Source organism: Xenopus laevis, chromosome 1S (assembly GCF_017654675.1).
Source record: "Xenopus laevis strain J_2021 chromosome 1S, Xenopus_laevis_v10.1, whole genome shotgun sequence".
NCBI lineage: Eukaryota > Metazoa > Chordata > Amphibia > Anura > Pipidae > Xenopus > Xenopus laevis.
In genome coordinates, this window is record NC_054372.1 from 83857059 (window position 1) to 83881107 (window position 24049).

Below are 24049 nucleotides of genomic sequence, written 5' to 3' on the forward strand. Positions count from 1 at the left end.
AGAAAGCATTTCTCTCCTAAAGTGCAGGCACAAGTCACATGACCAGGGGCAGCTGTGAAATTGACAAAATGTCTAGCCCCATGTCAGATTTCAAAATTGAATATAAAAAAAATCTGTTTGCTCTTTTGAGAAATGGATTTCAGTGCAGAATTCTGCTGGAGTAGCACTATTAACTGATGCGTTTTGAAAAAAACATGTTTTCCGATGACAGGATCCCTTTAAGAAAAGAGGACAGTAGAGAAAGAGGATTGGGATGAATTCGTTTCTACCGAAATACCCAAGATTGACGCAGTTTACTGCTAACTGGAGTAATAACTGGGGGGATGTAACATTTTGGAACCCCCAAAAAGTATGCCTTAAATAAATAGCATATTATACATTCTTACATTATGTTCACTGTGATATTTTAATTTCAAAGCACTGAACACAAAATTCATTCTTGAAGTAATATTGTTTAATAATAGAAAAAAATCTTTCAAAAACTGAATTATGCTGTTTGTACTAATATTTAATAGGGACACTTTAATATTTTTAGAGAACCCTTTTACAGTAATACCAATTTGTAAATCTTTTGAGATATGTATGTACCAGCTTTGCTGTCTGTTCCAGAGTGGTTTTGTCCCATTAATTTTTTTATTTTGCATTTCAAACATACAACATAAAACATGAAAATAATACTTACGTTGTGGGTAGCAATTAAAGTTGAGTTTACAAAATACAATTTGGATCGGGCAATTTTTAAACATTTGGCATTCTTAAGTGTTACTTTGTTCATCCATTGTGTTTGCATTTAACTAAAAATTATTAATTGAAAAAAATTTGTTTTAGGCTGGAACTACACAGTGCACATCCTCCGATCTGACACAATTAGAGGAAGTGCGGGCGTCACATCAGATGCACCGAATCTAATGTAAGTAATACAAATGTCTCACCTACAAACTGATTGCATCTGACATGCCTGTCAGATGCGAACGATGCACATTGCGTCTTAATCTGCCAGTCGTGTTGTGTCGTTGCAATCAGTTTGTAGATGCGACATTTGTATTACTTAGATTCTGTGCATCCGACGTGATGCCTTCGCTTACTCTCATCGTGTCGGATCGGAAGGACATACACAGTTTAGTTCTTGCCTTACACTATGGAAGTGCACCCCTGCTTGCTTCTAGATATTTCTGATTGACCTACCACTTAGTAGGCTCCTCTATTGCTGATGTTGAACTTTGTACCTTGTACTTTGTAATTTTTTCTTTATCCACTGCAATGTGCACAGTGCAATCAGACCCTTCTGCTTCTGGAATAAGAGGGGTGCTTTTGTGCCCCTAGTTCTTGCACTTCTGTTGAGTATTTTTTTAAATAACGCTTCTATTCTTTTTTTGTGGTAACTTTCTACCCATTTGTGATCAAGTATTGTTGCTTTGTTTTCTCATATTTTCTCATTCTTTTCCGTTTACCTACCACATTGCTTTTCGTGTCCCTTTCTTTGTCTGAAAAGTGTTACTTTAGTAACTGGGATTGGGAGCCTTGTCTTGCAGCAATGAGCTTTTGCTCAAACTTTTTGCACTATCCATTCTTATTTCTATTTTAACAAGATGCCTTCTTGTTAAGGCAGCAGCCCTTTAGCATGAAAAATCAATTGGTTGCCAGGGTCCCCCCTACAAATTAAAAAAAAATCACTGGTGGCCAGCTTCCCCCTACAAGTTAAAAAAATGTGGCTCAGGGTCCCCCATAAAAGTTAAAAAACATCACTGGTGGCTAGCTACCCCCTACAATTTAAAAACCCCATTGATGGCCAGAGTCCTCCCTAAAAGTTAAAAAACAAATACAATTAGTAGTCAGGGCCCCCATAAAAAATTTTTTTTTAAATGTTTTTATTTATGAGACTTTTCATACAATAAAATAGTTGTAAAGTAGCCCCCATAAAAGTTTTAAAAAACTTCATTAGTTACCAGCCCCCCCATGTTAGAAAATTCCATTGGTGGCCAGCCCCCCCCCCCCCACAAGGTAAAAAAAGCACATGGTGTTCAGTGGAAGTTACCTTAGGTTCTTCTTCCTTGTCCTTGGAAATGGAAACTTTGTCAACTCCTGTCTTTTCGTGACTTTTATAGCTTCAGCTTCAGCTCCTTCTGGGCTTAGGGTCTTTTCGTGGCTTCTGCTCCTTTTGCAGCTTCGACTCCATTCGCGGTTGTGGGTATTCGAGCTTCATCACCTCAGGTCTTTGTTACCTTGGGACTTCGGTGATTTGGGTCTTCAGCACCTTGGAACTTCAGGTTCAGTTTGCACACTGTTAAGAGGGCCCAGCTAATTTGGAAAGTGAAGCACATCCGGGGACCCCTTTAAGCCTGGGCCCAGTATGACTGTACCCCCTGTGCCCCTCTGATGGCAGCGCTGCTTCCTCTGTTTAGGGGGCTTACAGGAGGGTCATGGGTGATACACAGGCCAAATCACCTCTCATCTGCATTTTTTTGCACATTGTGGGCTACCCATATTTTCAGCCCATGCCGCAAATGTGACACCACTGGGTGATGGTCATCCCATGGGCCACAGAAACCATAGTATGTCATACACTGTTCCTATCTTTATGTACCACTGAAACAATGTTGAGTGGATATATTCCTCCCCCAGTAAAGACTCCACTTCCCACAATGCCTTCCATAGTTGTCATTTTCAATTTTACAGGTCTGTTAATAATCACTGAACATTGCTTTCATTATGGTTTACAAGCACTTTAACCACCATCCTGCTAATCGAGCACGTTCAATAATGTATAAACTGAAAGCTTAAAATGAGTGATGGTTGGGTGTCAGGTCTCTGGTTCCACAAAATATTGAAAGGGAGTTGGGAGTTGAATTTGTATGCATATATAAAACAGTGCCACATTAGAGAACTCATTTTGAGATTCAGTGATTTGAAATGAAATATCACAGAGTAAAATATCAGTGTAGAATATATTTTAATAAAATTAAGCAATTGATCAATGTTTAAAAAACTGTAAATGCCTAGTGACAGATAGGGACATAATACTGGCACTTTGAATAAAAAAACAAGCAGGTTATTAAAATATTTGTGCTAAGTAAAACAATTGTGTCTTTGTTTTGAAAAAAAATTCAGTTCAAAAGTTATTGCCTGGTAAGCATACGCTAGTATTACAATCAATGGAATTTCATCTATTAATACAAAAAAACATTGCCCTTTGTGCAAAACACTTTATGCCCTTAGACTTTCATACACAACTCAAAACAAGGATCTTAATTCCTACGAAAGCAATACCCCTCATTATGCTATTTTCTGTCTTTTCTTTGCACCATATTACACCTCTCCTTTTCTGTACACAGGTAGTGGTATCCCGTGTTGCACGCGTGTGTAAAAATGACATGGGAGGGTCACAGCGTGTTTTGGAAAAGCAATTCTCTTCCTTCTTGAAGACTCGTTTAAACTGTTCTGTCCCTGGAGATTCTCATTTTTACTTCAATGTCATCCAAACAGTCAGCAATATTATGTACATTGGTGGAAGGCATGTTGTTTTGGCACTTTTCTCCACTCCAACAAATAGGTATGGTTTCTTGAACAGTTTAAACAATTTAAACTCAATATGATGTGATGTGATTCAAGATGGTTAATATCCTTGTTATGATAGTGCTAAATATTATACTAAATAACATGTCACATGACATGGTAGACCTTACCTTGGAGTGACTGATAAGTATAATAACACTTGGCTTTTAAATGGTCATAGAGCTCCTCAATAATTTCTAAAATCCTTATAATCTATTTTAAGGAATTTTTACAATGGCCCATACTGTAAATAATAAAAATAAATACTGCAAAAAATAAAATAACCTTAAAATATATTCTTATATTTTATAATAGGAGTACAGTATTCACTATACAGTCTACAGTTTAGTAAATACTGCAAAAAATAAAATAACCTTAAAATATATTCTTATATTTTATAATAGGAGTACAGTATTCACTATACAGTCTACAGTTTAGCCATTTTTTACTATGGGCGAAACTGTAATTAATATACAAAAGCCATGAATATCCTGTAAATTATATCCTTATAACCAGCTCCTGGTGATGTCATCAGTTATAAATGGAGCTTAGTGATGTAATTTCTGTCACATGACTCACTAAACTTGTATATTATCGTAAATAAAGTACCCCTTGTCAGAGTTCCATGGCCTGTATATGAGCACTTGACCTTCTTTTATATGGTCCTTGGTGACTTATAATATCCTTATAATTTATATTTTACAATAGAGGGTACTTTATTCACTATATAAACAGCATTTAATGTAAATTGTGTCTGATTGTTACCTTTAAAAGCAGGACGTTTTTGTAGCTGAATTCTTGTTAGCACCTCTGCCTAGGGTGCAGCAATATTATCCAAGAGAGTGTTTGTCTCTTTCACTTGACAAAGAGCTTCACGGGGCTCGAAACATGTAGTGCTGAGAATAAACACAGAAGTTTGAGCAGTTAACCTGCAGTTTCGTCTGTTCTTGTTTAACTACAACTCTCTTGGATAAACAGCATTTATAAGTTAAAGAGAATAGCAAACTATTCATAGTGTCTCTTCTACTGTTTCACTTCCTCTCTCATCCTCCTCGCCACCACCACAAATGCTCTGCCATTCACTGGCCACCGTGTATCTCGCCCATCTGCTTCCCAGGTCTTTTTGTATTTCTTCCTTTTAATTAAAGGGCAATATTTGCCATTGCTAAAAAATGTAAAACTATTTAAGGAAGAATGGGAGAAAGTTGTGCTTTTGATCAGATTGCAGGTGTACTAACTTATTACACCCCACTTCTAGTAACTTCTAGTGTTTTTATAAATGTCAGTAAGGGGTACAGTATTACTCTCTGATTGTTCCAGCAGACATGAGGGCTTAACAGAGAAACAGTTTAATCTTAAAGGAGAACTAAAGGAGAACTAAAGCTTAACCAAAGAAGTAGGCTAGAAACGTTGTACATGTATGTTTTGGGCTTCTGTACCAGCCCGAGGCAACCACAGCCCTTTAGCAGGGAAGTTCTGTGTCTCTGAAGATGCCCCAGTAGCTCCTCATCTTCTTTTCCGCTGATTCACTGCACATGCTCTGTGCTGCTATCAATTACTGAGCTGAGGGACCCACTCAAATTATACAGTATGCATAGAATATAAATATCACAATATAAGGCTAATTAGTAATTAATACAGATAATTATTACATGGAAGCACAGAAACCAGCATCAGAATTTAATAATCAGCCTTGCAGCATTAGCTTATATTACAGGACAACCTCATTTTCTGCTTGATAATTTGTGACGACCCCTAAACTTAGCTGCTCAACAGCTGCTCAGAGCCCACTGAGCATGTGAGTGTCACAGACACTTTTAAAGATGGTGACCCCCTGTGAAACGTTTGAAGTCCTGGATCAATGCTGATATTGAGAAGCTGAAACTTTAGGCTGCTGAAGTAAGTTCAGTACATAAAATATGGCATTTTTAGCCATATACATTTTTAGGGTTTAGTTCTCCTTTAAGGTGCAAGCATTTTTTTATTTCCAGTGAGAACTGTGAAGATGTGTCATCCAGGTACTGGTTTGGTTGCCTCATTGAAGTCTGGAGGGAATCCCCCCCCCTTTGGGGCAGGTGGGTTTCTCTTGGGTTGGGTCGTTGAACTTACTTAATGGATGTGTATTTTTCAGCTTTGTCTACTGTGTTAATGTGTTATGAATATGAATATATGAAAGTTAAATTGCAATAGTTGCAAAATTGTGCATAATCCCATATTCTTCCTTAGTATCCCTGGATCAGCTGTCTGTGTGTTTGACATGGAACAAATAGCTTCAGTTTTTTCTGGCCGATTTAGGGAACAGCGCACTCCAGACTCTGTCTGGACTCCTGTAGCAGAAGAGCTGGTACCACGGCCCCGGTGAGTGAATTAATCCGCTAGACCCTATATACTATAATTAATAAGTACTGGGTAGCTGGCATTTAAAGAACATCCAGCAAATTAATACAGAACATTACTTACAAGTTGTACTGTCTTGTTTTATGCATGCTAATTGTAATGCAAGAACTGTACAGGGTGCCATAAAGAAATGGTTCACTAGACTGGCCTATAAACACTTACTGATATTTCTAATTTCAGTCTCCAAGTATCCTCTGAAAGGTAGCATATTTTAGCATCTTAGGTTGGTATATTTTTCAGTCTGGCAGTAGATAAAGGAAGCAATGTACTTTACAGATTTATAAGGAGAAATGAAATGAAGGTTGTAAATGGAAGGTAAATTAGCATAAATATGAACAGAAATTTGCATTTTCACAATGTGATATTAGAGTATTGTTACATTTGCGAATTTTAAGAACTGCTGAAATAAATAAAATAACATTTGCAGTAAGAATTTTATTACACAAATATATAATTTTTAATATATATATATATATATATATATATATATATATATATATATATATATATATATATATATATATATATATATATATATATATACTAGTTCTTGTCCATGAACATAGGTGCTAATTTGCATAGTTTGCAGTAGTTGCCTGTAACAACCAATTAGGTCTTCTCTTTAATTTTTTAATGAAAATTTTCTGATGAGAGATAACCACAGTACTATTTTACACAGGGTACTGCTTTCCAACTCTTGAGATCAGTACATTAAGATGAGCAGTTTTGGTTTGTCCACTTGGACTGCCGATTGAGCGATTTGCAAGATCTGTTAAGACCAGTTTGGAAAAAAATGAACATTTATCTTTGCCCTGTACACTACCATGAATACTTTTTTACAGAAATGTTGCATTATGCTCTCATAAAAATGTATTCGTCCTCCAGCCCAGGATGCTGTGTCGGACATTCACAGCCTTATAACTCCTCACGCAGTCTCCCCGATGAAGTGCTAAACTTTGTAAAGTCTCATCCACTAATGGAAGATTCAGTTCCATCAGTTGGTGGCTTCCCGTGGATAACAAGGACTCTGACACGGTGAGAAGAAAATTTTGTTGTACTACTAGGTGGGATTAAAGGTCATCTGTATATAAAAAGTGTCTGTAGGGCCTCACAAAACAAGGTTAATTCTAGTAATCATAATTAAAGAATTGATAAACAGTTTGAATATTGTGCAGTCATTGATAAAATCAGTATTATTGACTTTCAGGAATCAACTGACTCATCTTGCTGTGGATACATCTTCTGGAGTTCATGGAAACCAGACTGTGCTATTTCTTGCCTCAGACTCTGGAACTGTCCTAAAGTATCTACTGATGCCAAAAATGAGTGGATCTCAGATAGGCACTTCAACAAATCAAACTATACTATTGGAAGAAATGCAGACATACCCTGCAAACAGGTCTGTCTTAAATTTGCAGATGTAGGCTCTGCAATGTATTTTCAATGTTGTCATCTTTGTAACAGGCAGTAGAGCTTGTGACCTTTATTTGCAGATGTGGTTGGGATGAAGAGGACCAGAGAATTATTGGTATAGAAGTCGATAAAGGCTCTGGATCCCTGCTTTTGGCCTACAGCAGTTGTATAGTTAAAGTGCCACTTGCCCGCTGCCAAAGACATGATGGGTGTATCAGGTTAGTACTAATGAGAACACTGTCAGAAAAAAGATAACATTCCCAATAAAGGGTCAAATTAAAGTAAGTTTATACATTTGTTTAGCAATAACAAAAAAAAATTTCATTAAGCTCAACGTTTCGAAACCGCACAGGGTTCTTTGTCAGGAGTATGTAACAAACCCTGCTGCGAGGGTTCGAAACATTGAGCTAAATAAAATACTTTTTTGTTATTGCTAAACAAATCCCATGAGTGCTGTCATTTCCTGCATGTTTTATATATAGATATAAATATTTATATAAAAAATGTATATCTTTCTAATTCTGTTGCAGTTACTTGAATACTTTCAGACCAGATTTGTATTATTTAGTTCCAGTGCCCTGGAAAATGCCCCTTCCTCTCCTGAACTACATTTAATGCTCCCACCGTAGCTGCCACCTTGCCCCTGAGAATGCAAAAAAAGGACAACGGTTATTTTGGAATTGAATGCTGACTAGGAACATGCTCTCTATAAACCAAAGTTGAATAGGCTTCCAGTGCACATGCTTCTTTTGGCAATCAACTCCTGGAACATGTCGTAACTAGATATGCTGCATTTTCAGCTTAGATATGGGGTAATTTAGGGGAAAAAGGTGGGGAAAAGGGGCCCTTTATGGAGTACGCACTTTAAAAAAATAGACAAATGGGATTTTGATGCAGAATAATAAAAAATTAGGTCTTCTTTGACCAACGAACAATAAGAAGAGACCAGTTATGACAGATAATTAGTTAAAAAAGCCAATCAAGCATTCTGCATGTGGACCGTCTGTTGTGATTTGTATGCTGTCTAGTGCTCCTTCCTGTAGCTTACTGACAACCATGGTGTTGGCCTGTATGAAGCTATATTGGCACTAAAGTATCACACTGATATACAGTATATGCTCCATGTAGCTCCACACAGACTGAAGTTGGGCCTGTCAATGGAGCTATATGGAGAGTTTTTTACAGAGATCATTAATAAATCAGTGCCTGCTGGTGGAGCTTACAGTCTAAGGTCACTAACAGTCACACACATACACAAACTAGGGTGAATTTCATAAAGAGACAATTAACCCCACTGTATGTCTTTTATAAGTGGGGAGAAAAAAATCCCCAGAGAGAATTCCCCGATAGGAACTAAACTAACTGCTCCACCATGCTGCCAAGAATATAATAGCATAATAATAAATTCAGTATGATTTACTTAAAGGGGAGAAAATATATTTTGTCTTTGAGCCTAAAAAATGTGTGTTATGTTTAGCAGACAACATGCTAACTGACTGCTTAGCTCTGCTGAAAGGCAAAAACCCATTGTTCTCTTTAACTGCAATTATGCAGACCCACCTCAGTTCAGGTAATTGTCACTTAAAAATGTAGTAGTCAGCACATTAAAGTGATCCTGACCTACAATTACACTGTGCCAATGCAGACAATTGCCATTGAAGTAAATGGGAAGTGATTCCAGGTGTCGGCTACTTGGCTGAAATTAGATGAAATACTGAATAATTATGGCCAATTTTACTTAGTTTCTGAAGTATGTCACATGGATGACTCCTGCACCAGATATACTATATCACTATAAATGTATACTGCTAGAACTCAAAAGGATGCCATTAGTAAGTTAAATATGCTTTTAGAGCATTTTAATACACTATATAGTTGGTTCTGAATATTTATTTAAAAGGAGATGGTGTTGGAAGTATGTCAGATTAAAATGCCACCCAATAAATTAATACATAATTTAATAATTTCTATATCCCACAATTTAAAGGATCAAGGAAGGTTGCAGATGTTGCAAAGAAACTTGAGGGTACTTTTCCAGGCCTTGTGAAGCACCCTCCCCCAGAAAACACCTTTTTATAACCTAATATAGATTGGTGGTCATCAGCATTTCTTTGTTTTCTACCCAACAGAAGCTGCCTAGGGACACGTGATCCATACTGTGCATGGGACCCTGTTAACAACCTTTGTGTTTTTACCCCACAAGGAATCAGGTATTACTGAAGTTTATGCAATAGCATTTGCATAGTAAAAACAGAGTTTTTAAAACTGCCATAAATATATATTTATATCAAATCTGCCATATTATCTAGTTAATACGGCAAGTTGAGCTAGCGACCCCTAGCTCAAAAATGACGACCAACCAGCTATACATCATCTGGTTTTGTTTTGGTAGAGTACTCTTACTTTTTTTTATTGATGCTTCCCTCAACTAATAGTGCAAGTATTTCTGCTAAAAGTATATGTGGTTTTTTGACATTGACAGCCATCTGAGTGCCATTTGTGCTATCCGAGCATTATGCTATATTAATCAGTCATTCTCATGCCCTTTCCTCCTGCTTTCTGACAAGGACCTTTTCATACTCAACATTTCCAGAAATAGTCTGTTTTCTTTATTAAGATGGATATCCACAAGCATTCATAAACCTTTAGTATGTTGTATATGGACCAATTCTTAGCAACTTTTCAGTTGGTCTTTATTTTGTATGGCTTTTCAATTATTAATATACTTATGATCCTATTTCCTCCCTGAAAATGATGCTATCTGGTTGCTGGTTACTGAAAACCACAACCTAAAAACTGAAGACAGATTGTCTTAAAATACTGGTGTCTGTATCTTACTAAAAGTCATTAAAAGTAATTATGTATTACCCCTTTGAAGAGAATGAAATCTGAAAATTAAATATTGTCTGAAACAAAATGTAATTTAACTTTTCAATATACATTCATTAAAAATTTTCAGGGTTGAATGCAACATAAACTGCCCCCACAACTATTTGTACTTTTTTTATGCAGTTTTGCCTGTTGTAATTATACATTTGATGCCACCCAAACCACCACTTACTGAAAAGAGTAAGGCCTTTTCCCCACAAGTGTTTGCTGGTATATTCTCAATTTGCAGTGGATCTTTCATGCAGCCAACCGCAAAGGAGCACATTGGAAAACGCAGCCTGTTCTTTTCAGTAACTGTACCACAGGGAACCCAAAAATACAGGTGGACTGAGTACAAAGTGAGTACAAACTGATTGAAAATATGGGGTGCGTTTCCCCTGTGGTGGAACACATGAAAGATTCACTGCAGGGGAATCCAGGAAGAACATCCATAAGAGCTCTAACTTGTGAGTGGCAGAAGCAGAGTTAATTATATTAAGGAGAAGCAGTGAATTCGTTTATTGGAACACAATAATCAAGTAAAAAATTATTTTTACAGGGGCAGATATGAGCAAGACCTTAATGGATCATGGACCTCTCAACTTGGGGACTGTGAGGGTATGTGTAGTTCTCATCAACCCTCTTTCTTTAAATGTAGAGTTACATTGTTATTTGACATAAAAAACATGGACATATCATATTGCATGTCACAGTTATTACAAAAGGACACAAATAAAATTCCCATAGCTCCTACAATATATATTTTTATTTCTTGTTTATTAAAATCCATTGTATACTTTGTATCTTTCAGGCCTGGTAATACAGAATTTTGTTGAGCAGAGAGGTGAAGAGGTGTCTGTTAATGTCCTGGTTGTCTCGTCTGTAGCAGCATTTGTAGTAGGAGCCATGCTTTCAGGGCTAGGAGTGTGCTGGGCAAGTTCACAGAGGAATAAAAAGCTACAGTGCCGACACAGAGAACTGGACACTAGTCTGATGCAGGGAGGCTCTGTGCAGAGTGTTAGTCGAGAACTGGGTCAACCAGAACATGACCCTCTTCTTACTACTTTGATACAGCGTAATTGGAACCCAGGACGCAGTAAGGAGCATACTGGTGGTATACCTCCAACCCCTGAGCAGACACCTCAACAGCACAAAAAAAGCAATAGCACCCATGAATATATTTCTCACTCCTTGCGGGACCCAAATATTATCCTAACACAACCAGAGACACCACCACTCTTATCTAAACACATGTTAACAAAGGGAGACCATGGTCCACAAGACCAATGTTATTTGCAACCCCATGAAGAAGATCCCCTGTACTTGCCTCTGCATGGAGGAGATTGTTTATATTTACGCCAGCATGGAGAGGAACCCTGCTTTATGACCCAGCACAGAGATGACATTTGCTATATTCCCCCAAATGTAGAGGGGAAACGGTATTTATCCCAACATGGGGACAACCCTTGCTATGTGTCTTCACAGGGAGAGGAAACACGATATTTACCTCAACACACTGAAGAGACACACTACCAGCCCTCACAGGGACAGGACAGAAATTATCTTTCCCTGGATGTGCCCTTCAAATCATGGACATCCAGTGAACGTAGACGAGTTGTGTCTGCCCCAACATGTGAAAGGTTTTACCAGCCAACCTCTCATGATAGTCCTCTGCGACCACCATATCTGAAAAGAAACCTGACTTTTAATAGTGGGGAGAGCTGGTCCCATCCCCGTCATAACTTCTACACAAGGCCAACATATACCCGCAATGGGACTTCTAACTCAGACTTCAGGCTAATGTTGCATTTTGGGATGCCGAGGACCCCAACAGCACAGTGACACAAAACATTTATCTGAAGCATACAGGCAATCATTATATATGGTGGATTCTGCCTCATCCACAATGACCCTTACTGCAGGATTGGAGTTTCATCACGTCTCGCCTCAAACTTCTCTCTTCTCTGCTCTAAATTGTTTTACTTTTAAATGAGGGTATTCTCTAAGACTGATTCAGAGATTGTGGCTTTTCAAAAAAAAAAAAAAGAAAAGGTTGGGGTGGAGTCCTTTAAGAGAAATCAGCAAAGCACAATGTGTTCAGATAAACCTTTTATTAATGTTTGTTTTTTTTATAAATGTTCTATGGATAGGACTGAAGAAGCATGACTATAAGTATGTATGTCCTGAGTGTGAGGATAGTGTATGTATGGGTACATATGGGTAGAACTATTGCTGTGGATAAGGTTACCAGGTGATTTGTACACTGCACATACTGCTCTCACATACAATAACACAGCCCTAAACATCATACGAAGACATAAGACATGGCCACACACAAACACAGTCTGTTGATAACCAAAAATGAGAATTTTGTCAATATAATGAATTCTTTAAACAATTAAAACAAAGCTCTTATGCATAATTATAAGCAATGTATGAATGAGGTGAATTATAGGGAAACAAAAAAACGGTATGAAATTTCTTTTAAACAGAAATTGTTGTATTCCATGAAGCAAGGAAACAAACCTATTTTGACAAAATAGTTATTTCTATTCATCACAGACTTATTTCCCTAATGTTTTGAGAATCTGTTGCAGAAACAGTTACCTGTTTGGTCTCGGGTATGTTATTGGAGCTTAATACATTTCACAACATTTTTATTTATTTATTTTTTGGTGTTACTGACCCTAATGACAAATGCAATGCATTCTTTTTGATGGGAAAACACATTTAAGCCCAAGAACAGACCACACATCCCAAATGGTATTTTTAACTCAAAACAGAATAGCAGCAAAAGAAGACAAACTTAGGTGGAAAAATGCCATATGTCCATCAATATCAACCTTTCAGGTAATTCCTACCTAGCTTCTAGCTGATCCAAAGGTATGACTATGGGAAGGTTGCTTTGCAGGACAAAAGTAGAAACTGAAACAGAAAGCAAGAATACCACAAACGACATGACAAGAAGTGAAGAGGAGCTGGGTAATTAACTAAACTCAATTCATTTATCAATACTTATCAGTACAACTTTTGTTCTGTAGGTTCTGTAAGCAAATTAAAGGACAACACATCTTCACACTTTCAAAAAAAGGCTACAGAAAATAATTTTCAGGCATTTCTACCAATGTTTTTAACACTTAAAGAGAAAAGATTGCACAAATAAGAATAAAAATTTGCATTTCTCAATGTAATATTTTTCCTTAAACTGTTATTGCATTACAAATTTTAATTGTACATTGTGAATTTTAATTGCTCACTTTTAAGAAATGCTAGAAGCAAACGTAACAACTTTTTCAGGATGAAGTTTTATTACATTCACCGCACACTGGCGCAAACTAAAAAAATCGCAATCCTTCTTCTACTGTCGGAATTGGTTGCTAAACAGTTTCCAGGTTCGCAAATTTTATATTAAATTCACACAAAGGTAAATTTGTTAGTGCAAAGGCATAACTTTTTGCATTGCGAAAATTTTTCTGTTACATTTCCGTTACTGATTTTTATTACATTCCACCATTAATTTACAGTATGCCTATGATAATTTCAGTCATAAATAGGCTACTTTCTGGCCATCTGTGGTTCTTTTTAAACTCATTCCCAATGTTAGCTCAGTTGCCCTTTTGCTTGGAGGGCAGGCTAATATTAATCATAGCAGTATATTTAGCAGCTGACGAATTAAGCCCTCCCTGGATTTATCATGTTGGGCTGCACTTATTTTTTTAACTTTGTGTATGTCTAAAATGATAGTATATGTTGTTTGCTCAGTGCTCAGTGACTTGAATAGATGTCATTGATTGGGCTGTCTGCTTTTGCTAGTAGTTTTGCCATTATAGTAAGATTTGCTTTACAGTAATATTTTTTTATTCCTTTTGGGGGACATATGTTTTGGTTGTTCTGCTTTCTGTAGAATTATTTTTTATAGCTTTCAGTGAGGGGGCTAATTATTATGTTGTGTAAAACAAAATTCTCTGGAAAAAAAAACACTTTTAAAAAGCTTTGTAAAATAAATGGCGAATTTATCAAGGTATGTTTGATTTTACACCATGCAAACTCCAGATTTGCTGCTGTTATTTTACACTGCTTCAGACCTTTGAAAGGAAGTCCCGGTAAATGTTACCCAAAGAAAAAGCGCATAGAAAATTATGCCATTTTGACACAGTTTTTAAACAAATAACAAATAAGCCTGGCGATGTGTGGCGAATTAGTCTGCCATATTTTACACCACATAATAGATCTGCTCCTAAGTGTTTGCCCTCTGTCTTCCATTATTATGTATCTGTTAGAAACCCCTAATGTTCTTAATTCATGTAAGTCCATCACAAAATTATGTCTAATATGTTGTTTTTTCAGGAAAGAAAACCTGAAATCAGTCAGTTTTATATCTGCCAGATGACTTGATTTATCTAAAGTTGCCTTGATTTACTTACACTGTACAAATTTGAATGAACTGTAGCACAGGAAATAACCTTTATTATGTTTGTGAGGGTTTGCTCAAGGATTCATGCACTACCATTAAGCAGCTTGCACCTTGCACCTTCTTAGATAAATGGTAACTAAACCAAAGATGCTAAAAGTAATACAATCCCTTGATCCAGAAGGTCTCTTTTTTCAGATCCTGGACATTCTTCTATGGCTATTCACAGTTTTGCACATGCCCCAATTCCAATGGAAGGCTTGCACGAATGTTGATTATGATCAGGATGCAATGTACATGACTTTTGGTGTATGACAAGTGGGGAGGCAAAAACCCCATGAAGCAATACTTTCCTAATGCAGGTCTCTAAAAAGGGTTGAACTTGATGGACAGCTGACTTTTTCAAATTAATTAAATAAGTACATAAAAAAGCCATGGAGTATAAACATAAAGACTAAAATCACTATGAAAGGGCTGTAGTTTTGGACTAATACTGTTACATACAGATCACATCCAGCATAACTTGCTTACAGTCTAAAATAACTGTACATTTTCCTAAATGATTTAGAGTACAACTATATCTCTTAACATTACAGACACATAGAATTGCCAACATGTAACACATTGATTAATCTAAATCTAACCTTTCTAACAGGTGCCATTGGATAAAACTATAAAACTATATTGAAACTGCTATTTTAATTACTATACTCTGTCCCTCTAGCTTGTAAGGCACTGTGCTTACAGACAATCCAAGACCATGCATACATACTAGGGTGAACAGCCAATGAATGGACAGCGCTGTATCCTCTACTCCCACACTTTTTTCTGTTATAGCTGGAACTGTCAGGTTTTCTTGTCAGGTGATCAGTGATGGAGCACACATAACTTCATAAAATTGTGTCTTGAGGTAGAACATGTAAAAGGACAATATTTACTGATATTTTTATGGAAATTCAGTAAGATTTATAATATGATATAAATTATCTGTTGGCTTGGTTAAGAACATATCTTATGTTCGCCTTTAAATTTTTAAAATAGTCCTAATTGTCACTGTTACTGTATTAAGAGCAGGCAAATTGCAAGATGTGTCATGTTAAGAATATCTCATCCAAATGAGGAGCTGTTCTATTTTATGCATTTGTTTCTGTACTCTATTCTTCCAACAGGAGGAATTATGGTAGAAGTTAGATTTATGTATACATATGCTTATTTATGATCTGCATGTTTTATCTCACTGTAATCTTGCAAAAGGACTTTGCTTATGTATTAAGACTGCCACGGAAGGGTCAGGAAAAAGATCATGCCATGGCATACCTAATCCAATTTAGACTGACAAGATCTAACATGATGATGTATTTTGGAAGAGATTAAATTCTAATTACAGATTTAATTATTTATTTTAGTTTAAAGAGTTCTCCAATACCTTATAACCTGTTATACTGTGGTTCATTCACAGCCCGAGCTATAACTTATAGCCCTTAAAAAGTTGCATGGGATACTTGGTTCTAGATATACTTTAAGTAAAAAAATAATAATAAAGGGGGATGTTTCTCCTGATCTCTTTGAATTCTTAGATTAAATTTCCCTATTAATATTCATGAATTTCATCCTGACTTTTATAGGCCTGAAAGTCCCCTGTGAAATCCTCCTCGGGGGATTCGGAAAACCCGTCTCAATGGGGGAGTGGAGCACTTGTAGTTTCAGAGCAGTAGTTTCAGAGCAGCAGGAGGAAGAAACTGACTATATTTACAAAGCATACAAATGTATCAGCTTTATTCTGAGCAGGCATCCATTTTGTTTCATTGCATTCTGCTCATGTTTCAGTATGCAGGTTTAGCAGTGTGACACTGTTCAGACCCAAAACATCACATTTGTATCACTTTTAATAAAAAGGGAAAATGGAAGAAAAGAATATATGGGGCACAAAAGGCAGGAAGCTGAGAAATCAGGAGCAAACTGTATGAAACATGGAACATTTGGAAGAAGGATAAAAAAAGAATTTAAGTAGATTGAAAAAGATTTACCCCCACATGTAATAAAAGGCACTAAGTTTGCCCAGGAGCAGTAACCAGTAGCAACCAATAAGATGTTTGCTTTTAAACATGTGACCAGGAAATTCTACCTGCTGATTGGTTGCTATAGGTTACTGCCCCTGGGCAAACTTAGTGCCTTTAATTACAAAACCCCTTTAGAGTGTACATGGTTTAGAAGGTTAGAAGGTATTTAGCACATTCTATTGGAGAGTATATATCTGGGAAATATATAGCCTTGGGAAAAACATATTTTGTTTTGGGAAATTGTGCCTTGAGGCAACCTGACGAAAGATAATGGCACATAACAATCAATCCATTACCTTCAACCCCATTTGTGTGCACTAATCGGCCTGTCAGCACATACAGAAACAGTATAGTATACGTTTCTGTTCCTAAATCTTCTTTGTGTGCACACAAAATCTGACAGCAGATTTGCTTTCCAAAACTGGCATTTACTTGTTAGCAAATTACCCATGTACCATTAACCCGTTGAGATACATAAAGGGGGCCTGAGTAAAAATGTTGAAAACCTTTGATCTAGGGGCTGATTTACTAATACAAGTCCTACATTACACTCCTGCTGCAACCAGACAGATAGATCTCTGCTTTAGTTTTTTTCTGTTTTAGCAGGAGTGGCAGAAATACTACTATATCTACTGCTGTGTAGCCATAGGGCAGAAATCTAAGCTGAACAGAGCAAAAAGGCACATGTTTATATAACAGATAAGCTCTATATAATACAATGGGTTTTGCACATGAAGATGCCCTAAGGTTGTCCATGGCCTACAGAAAAAATTAAACTTGGGCTGCAGATTTATTCCTTCTATATTAAGCAAAATTCAGCAGAATACATGTAGTGTGCAGAGGCTTTTCAATAATTAACCCTGTAGGTTATAAACTATTACTTGTTTACTCTTGATTTACTTAATATAGACGGCAAGAAAGATGGTGCAATATACTGTACTATGCACCAACAAAATTACTATGCACCAACTGACTTACCAAAGCAACCTACCATGTTTTTAATCTCCATCCATTTCAGTTGTGCAAATTGCAGTGGAACCATAAGCTTGCAACGTGTTCAAATAGTCCAAGAAGGGAGTTGTTGAAATTTAGATCGTAGTAGGTTATTATAAAGGAGAAGGGATCTCTCTGTATACTGCATCTGTTTGCTATCAATCTATGTTTGCTATAAAATAAACCTTGCCTGAATTAAACAAAAAAAAGGAGAAGGGAACTTGGAATTCAATATAAATAGCCCCAGTTAAAGGGCAAACTGCAATTATGACAAAAAAATATGGATACCCCAAGAAAAAAGTGTTCTAAACAAGTCATTAGAAAACTAAAAACAGATTTTTATTTTTTATGAGAGACTATAATGCTTTTCATGCTATATATATATATATATATATATATATATATATATATACATACATACACACACACATACATACAGCCATCCAACTCTTCATACAGACCTATGAATGAACTCATTTATAAAACACCATACCTATAATAAACTAACTGGATATTATGCTTGCCCAAGAAGTAATTGAACATTGGTTCAATTACTTCTTGGGCAAGCATAATATCCAGTTAATAAATAAAATCTACCATCACAACATCACCCAGCACATAAGCAGCAGAAGATGATTTTGCTGGGGGGGTAGGAAGAGAATATATGTGTGCCTGGTGAAAAATAAGCCAGGCCTACCTTTGCAATGCCACACCCACCTAGTTTACTTAGTCCAGATCAGTTTTGGTATAAGGAATTGATCCAAGTGATAATTTTAAAGTGCATGTTCACCTTCAGACAATAGTCCAGATTTGAACAGCCCCTGTCAGAAAAAATATTTTTGTAAATCATCTTTATTATTTTAAATGTTTAGTTTTGAAGCTATATAGACCATATCTGGATCAGTGCTGCTAAAATTCTCTCTTCTCTGGGCTCTCTCTTGCAAGGGATCAATGCCAACAGCTTGCCCAAAAAGTCCACTCTTGTTATATGCAAAAGCTCATTTAAACAAGCCACAGTCATTTTGGAACAAAGCGCTTTGGACAGATGAGTCAAAAATTTTGTTATTTAGTCATAATAAGAAATGATTTGCATGGTGGAAGAAGAACACCGCATTACATGAAAAACACCTGCTACTTCTTGTCAAATGTAGTGGACGTTCCATCATGGTGTGAGGCTGTGTAGCTAGTTCAAGGACTGGGGCCCTTGTTAAAGTCCAGTGTCGGATGAATTCAACCCAATATCAACAAATTCTGTAGGATAATGTTCAAGCATAAGTCACAAAGAATAATTATGCAGGGGTTGGATATTCCAACAAGACAATGACTCCTGACTTAAATATCATTGAAAATCAATGGGATGATTTGAAGCAGGCTGTCCATGCTCGGCAGCCATCAAATTTAACTGCAATGGAGAGATTTTGTATAGACAAATGGTCAAAAATACCTCCATCCAGAATCCAGACACTCATCAAAGGCTATAGGAGGCGTCTAGAGGCTGTTACATTTGCAAAAGGAGGCTCAAGTAAGTATTGATGTAATATCTCTGTTGGGTAGCCCACGTTTATGTACCTGTCTAATTTTGTTATGATGCATATTGCATATTTTCTGTTAACCCAATAAACTTAATGTCACTGCTGAAATATTACTGTTTCCATAAGGCATGTTTTATATTAAAAGGAAGTTGCTACTTTGAAAGCTCAGTCAATGATAAACAAAACTCCAAATTTGGATTCCCAAACTTTTTTTGTACGACTGCAAATTCATAAATTCAATTTCATAAGAAAGTGTTATTTTATCATGTGAAAAGTATTCTCCTAAGTCTTTATCACCAAATTGAATCTGGCCTATTATTTGTTACATTTTTTCTTAAGATTAGTACAAAACAAATTACACAGAGATATAATAAACCCGGAGCATTAAAACCCCTGCATTCAGTTTGCATGCTGACGTTTGAGATCAAAGGTCCAATAGTACAAGGTACAATGCTAAAATGTACAATAGTTGGAATGTTAATTCTCCATTAATCATTAATATGTGGGATTTGGAAATCACTTGAAAATCATGTACTGATTACAAAAACATGAATTAAAATGATATTTCAGACTTAACCCTAAAGGACTAATTTAATCCAAATTAAGGTAACAAGAATATTAAAAATAATTACTATTAACAAGAATACATATTATTGTATTTCAATGTATTAAATTACAACAGTGGGTAAACAACATAATACCAAATAATAAATAGTTTCATTGTAATATAGGGCACAGATCAAATGAGAATGGCATACAACCCCAGGAGATAAAATCTAGACACAGCTACAACTGTTTAAATAATAACTAGATTAAAGGGGTGGTTCACCTTCAAACAACTACCGTATATACTCGCGTATAAGCCGAGTTTTTCAGCACCCAAAATGTGCTGAAAAACTCAAACTCGGCTTATACGCGGGTCATACCTCTGCTCTTCCCTCTGTCCTTCCCTCTGTCACCTCTGCCCCAGCCGGACTGCCTGTGACTGCCTGTGTCGCCGCCCGGAGCAGGTCCAGGAGCTCCGGGCGGCGCGTCCTTCCCTGCCGGCGTTCGCTTTCAAAATGGCGGCGCCCATGGCCGCCACGTGGGGTAGCGGCGCCGGCCGCTACCCACGTGGCGGCCATGGGCGCCGCCATTTTGAAAGCGAACGCCGGCAGGGAAGGACGCGCCGCCCGGAGCTCCTGGACCTGCTCCGGGCGGCGACACAGGCAGTCCGGCTGGGGCAGAGGTGACAGAGGGAAGAGCAGAGGTGACAGAGGGAAGGACAGAGGGAAGAGCAGAGGTGACAGAGGGAAGGACAGAGGGAAGAGCAGAGGTGACAGAGGGAAGGACAGAGGGAAGAGCAGCCAGGGTGGGGGAGAGCGACAGATGGGGGGGGAAGTGGCAGAGGGAAGCAAACATGAAATAGGGGTGGCAGAGGGAAGCAAACATGAAATCCGGTCGGCGACACAGTCAGTCACAGACAGTAACAGGTACCTGCCCAGTGTCCCCCAATTGTTGCGGCTGGGTCACATTCACATTTTGAAATCTGACATGGGGCCCCTAGGCTTATACACGAGTCAATACATTTTTCCAGTTTTCTTAGGTAAATTAGGTACCTCGGCTTATACACGGGTCGGCTTATACACGAGTATATACGGTAGTTGTTCTCAGATAGATCACCATAAATTACTTTTTCCAATGACTTTCTGTTTTCTACAGGTGAGTCTGCTCCTGAATTACTGAGCTGCCAGACTGAAACACCAGAGACAGGGACATTCAACTTTTAACTTACATTTTGGAAAAAACAGTAAAAAAATAAATAATGGAAAATAATTGAAAGAAGACTTTATTTCTGGGGAACAATCTTAAAACAACTGAACTGAAAAAAGGAATGTGAACAACCCCTTTAATGCTAAATGAAGGGTCTCATAACCTTGAGACCACATTATTTTACCAATTGGGACATGTATGGGCCAATAACAAACTCTACCCCAGCAACGTCTGACTACTGCTTTACACTGGCCCATGGCCTGTGATCCTACTGTTGACAACTAAAATGCTTGGCTATATTCAGTTGGACAGACTACTTACAAAATAAAACCTGTTAAAAGTAGGTAAAATGTTTCTAAAAGTAATTTTCTTGCTTAAATGTTATGCTACTCAAGTTGCTTTGTCACTTTCCTTTCTGTCATGTTTCATGATCGTGAATAAAGAAGGCACAGAATTAGTCAGGCAGTTTTGCCAATTTTAACCTTACTGCCACATCATTTGTGCATGCAGGACATCGCAGGGGGCTGTTTCAGTATACCTTTAAAGATGTGAACCCCAATAGATGATCTGACCAAATTGTTCTGGATGCTCCTTTGTTGACATTGCCACTTTTATGCATACAAATACTTATGTCCGGTACATTAATTGAACTCTTTGACTCCAGGTATCAAAGTATTATCTTCAACTCTGATTTGCTCCACATATATTAGCTAAGTTTTCTTTATTTCACAATGTTGCACAACTTGACCATATGATTCAAATAAACAGAGATTCCCAGATGTGATCTTAGGGTAAGGGCACACTGGACAATTCGGGGAGATTGGCAAATAATCGGCTCGACTTTGCAGCGACCAATCTCCCTGAACGCCTTACCTCACTCTGCGCTGGCTAAAATGAAAAATCGCCGGCGCTAATCACACGTGGCGATTCTTTTCCTAAGTGGGCCGAAGTTTCCTCGTGTGGCATTTTAGCCAGCACAGAGTGCTGGCTAATCCTTCACTCGAGCTAAGTAAATGTGCCCCTTAGTATCCTATAAATTACTTGTCTGAAATGTACAATTCTGTATGTGATACAGATGCCTAGAAATGTCCTATAAATATTCGTTTTATCTTTGTATTATACATTTACTCATGAAATCCGCTGCAGCTTCCCTCTACCTACAATTTCCATCTCTGTTACATTCACCAATATTACTTCTCTCTGCAATAGTTCCCTCTCAGAGTTTCCAAGCCTACAAGAATTGCATCTTTCCAATGCCCTGGAATCTCTTCCTAACCATTTTATTGTCCCATTAAGCAGTTTGCACACCTTTGACCTCACTATTGATTTCATTGTCTATTTCACCAACTTTGTTCCTGGATGTTGCAGCTCTTCTTTCCTGGTGCTCAGGGGAAATTTACCGACAAATCTTTGGATATCAAAAATTTCAATACTGGAAAACCTAAACTGGCTGGATGTATTCCACAATCATCTAAAAGAAGGAATTCTATGAGCTTTTCCTCCCTTTACAACCTAGAGAATCTTGACCTATCATATAATCAGCTGCACCAGTTGCCATCATCTTTGCTTAAAGGACTGCCTTTCTTACAGCGCCTGAACCTGGAGGGAAAGAAGCTCTCCTCATTACCTCCTAGTTTCTTTGCAACTAGTCCTTTAAAACATGTGTTTCTTGCAAGAAACTCTCTGCATCTTTTACCTGAAGGTCTTCTGCTACTAGTAATCTCACTGAAAACTCTTGATTTATCAGAAAATGTACTCAGATTACTTCCCTCTGGCTTTCTACAAGAGTGCAAAGATTAGATGATAGTAGGGAACAGACTCTGGACCTTTCAAATAACCCTTGGCATTGTGACTGTGATTTATTATCCCTGCATCAATGGGTCACTAAGCACACTCTATATTCCTTAGATACCACACAGTGTGCAGGGCCTGGTGCTTTAAAGGGGACACGACACCCAAAAAAAATATTCCAAATCACACTAGTCAAGCAAAATTAACTTTAATTACACTGTTTGAATCTTGTTTCTGGGAACTCATAATTATAGCAAGCAGGCAGGAGTCATTTTGTGGACAGTGTTATTAAGACAAGCCTTGCATCATCTCAGAATCTTGTTTGTGCACCAGAATGAGGGACCTGATGTCTATCCCCTTTGACCAGGGCCGGATTTGCCCTGAGGGCGCCCCAGGGCCGGCATCCTCCGTCGCCCCCTCCCTCTGTAAAGATAGCGCGCATTCTGTTTGGTTGCGCAGCATTAGCCTGAGGCCAGCGTCCTCTGTAAAGATAGCGCGCATGCGCATCCTGTGTGGTTTCGGACCACTAGCCATTCGGCGCTAGTGCTCCGCCAAGAAAACTGCTTGTGTGGCTGGGCAGCATGCCGCCCCTTAATTGATGCCGCCCTAGGCCTGGGCCTATGTGGCCTTGCCGCAAATCCGGGCCTGCCATTGACTGGCCACGTAATTAAATGGTTAAGAGAACTGGGGGAATGTGTGGAGAGCAGTGACATATAGGAAGTGCTGAATGGAAAGTGAAATTAATTGCTTGCCCTGCCTCTATGCCTTAGGCATAGAGGAGGGGCAGGCAATATTTGATTGACAGCTAAGATTTTTAAATGAGTTTAAAACAGCTATGAATGCTTTAATTAAAAAAATAATTTGGATTTCATGTTTAATTTAAAAAGAACTTTTATTATACAGCTTTTTATGTCTGGGTGACAAGGTCCACTTTAAAAAATTGCATTTTGCATCATGTGAAAGTAGATTTGTGCCAAAGCTTACTGAACCACAAAACGTAATACAACTGAACCAACTTGTATAATAATTTAATTTGATACATACATTGCCTGTAAAGTACAAGCAGATCTGAAGACATTTTCAGGCAATAAATATTTTAAATACACACAGGGGAGTACATCATTGTAACATACAGTATAAAAGGGTGACGACTCTACATACGGTACCTAGCTGTGATTATTTAAATAAAAATATGTAAATTAAATATTATCCGTCTCTGAGTGGATGTGAGTGTCCTTATCATGGTCTATAACAAAAATGTAAACTTGATAATTAAAGAG

At 37.6% G+C, this 24049-nt stretch overlaps 1 protein-coding gene and 1 pseudogene across 1 annotated transcript in view; both read left to right on the top strand.

Moving 5' to 3' along the window:
• The window catches only part of sema6b.S (sema domain, transmembrane domain (TM), and cytoplasmic domain, (semaphorin) 6B S homeolog), a 57656-nt gene extending 44336 nt beyond the window's left edge, over positions 1–13320 (top strand). Inside the window, exons 10-17 of the mRNA XM_018243530.2 lie at positions 3333–3550; positions 5779–5910; positions 6835–6984; positions 7157–7348; positions 7443–7580; positions 9492–9572; positions 10790–10848; positions 11042–13320. Of these exons, the coding sequence (XP_018099019.1) occupies positions 3333–3550; positions 5779–5910; positions 6835–6984; positions 7157–7348; positions 7443–7580; positions 9492–9572; positions 10790–10848; positions 11042–12072 (2001 nt within the window). The 3' untranslated portion in view covers positions 12073–13320. The remainder of the gene's footprint in view (positions 1–3332; positions 3551–5778; positions 5911–6834; positions 6985–7156; positions 7349–7442; positions 7581–9491; positions 9573–10789; positions 10849–11041) is intronic.
• An 8287-nt stretch (positions 13321–21607) lies between these two features.
• LOC108704625 lies at positions 21608–23000 on the top strand (annotated as a pseudogene).
• Positions 23001–24049: the final 1049 nt, after the last annotated feature.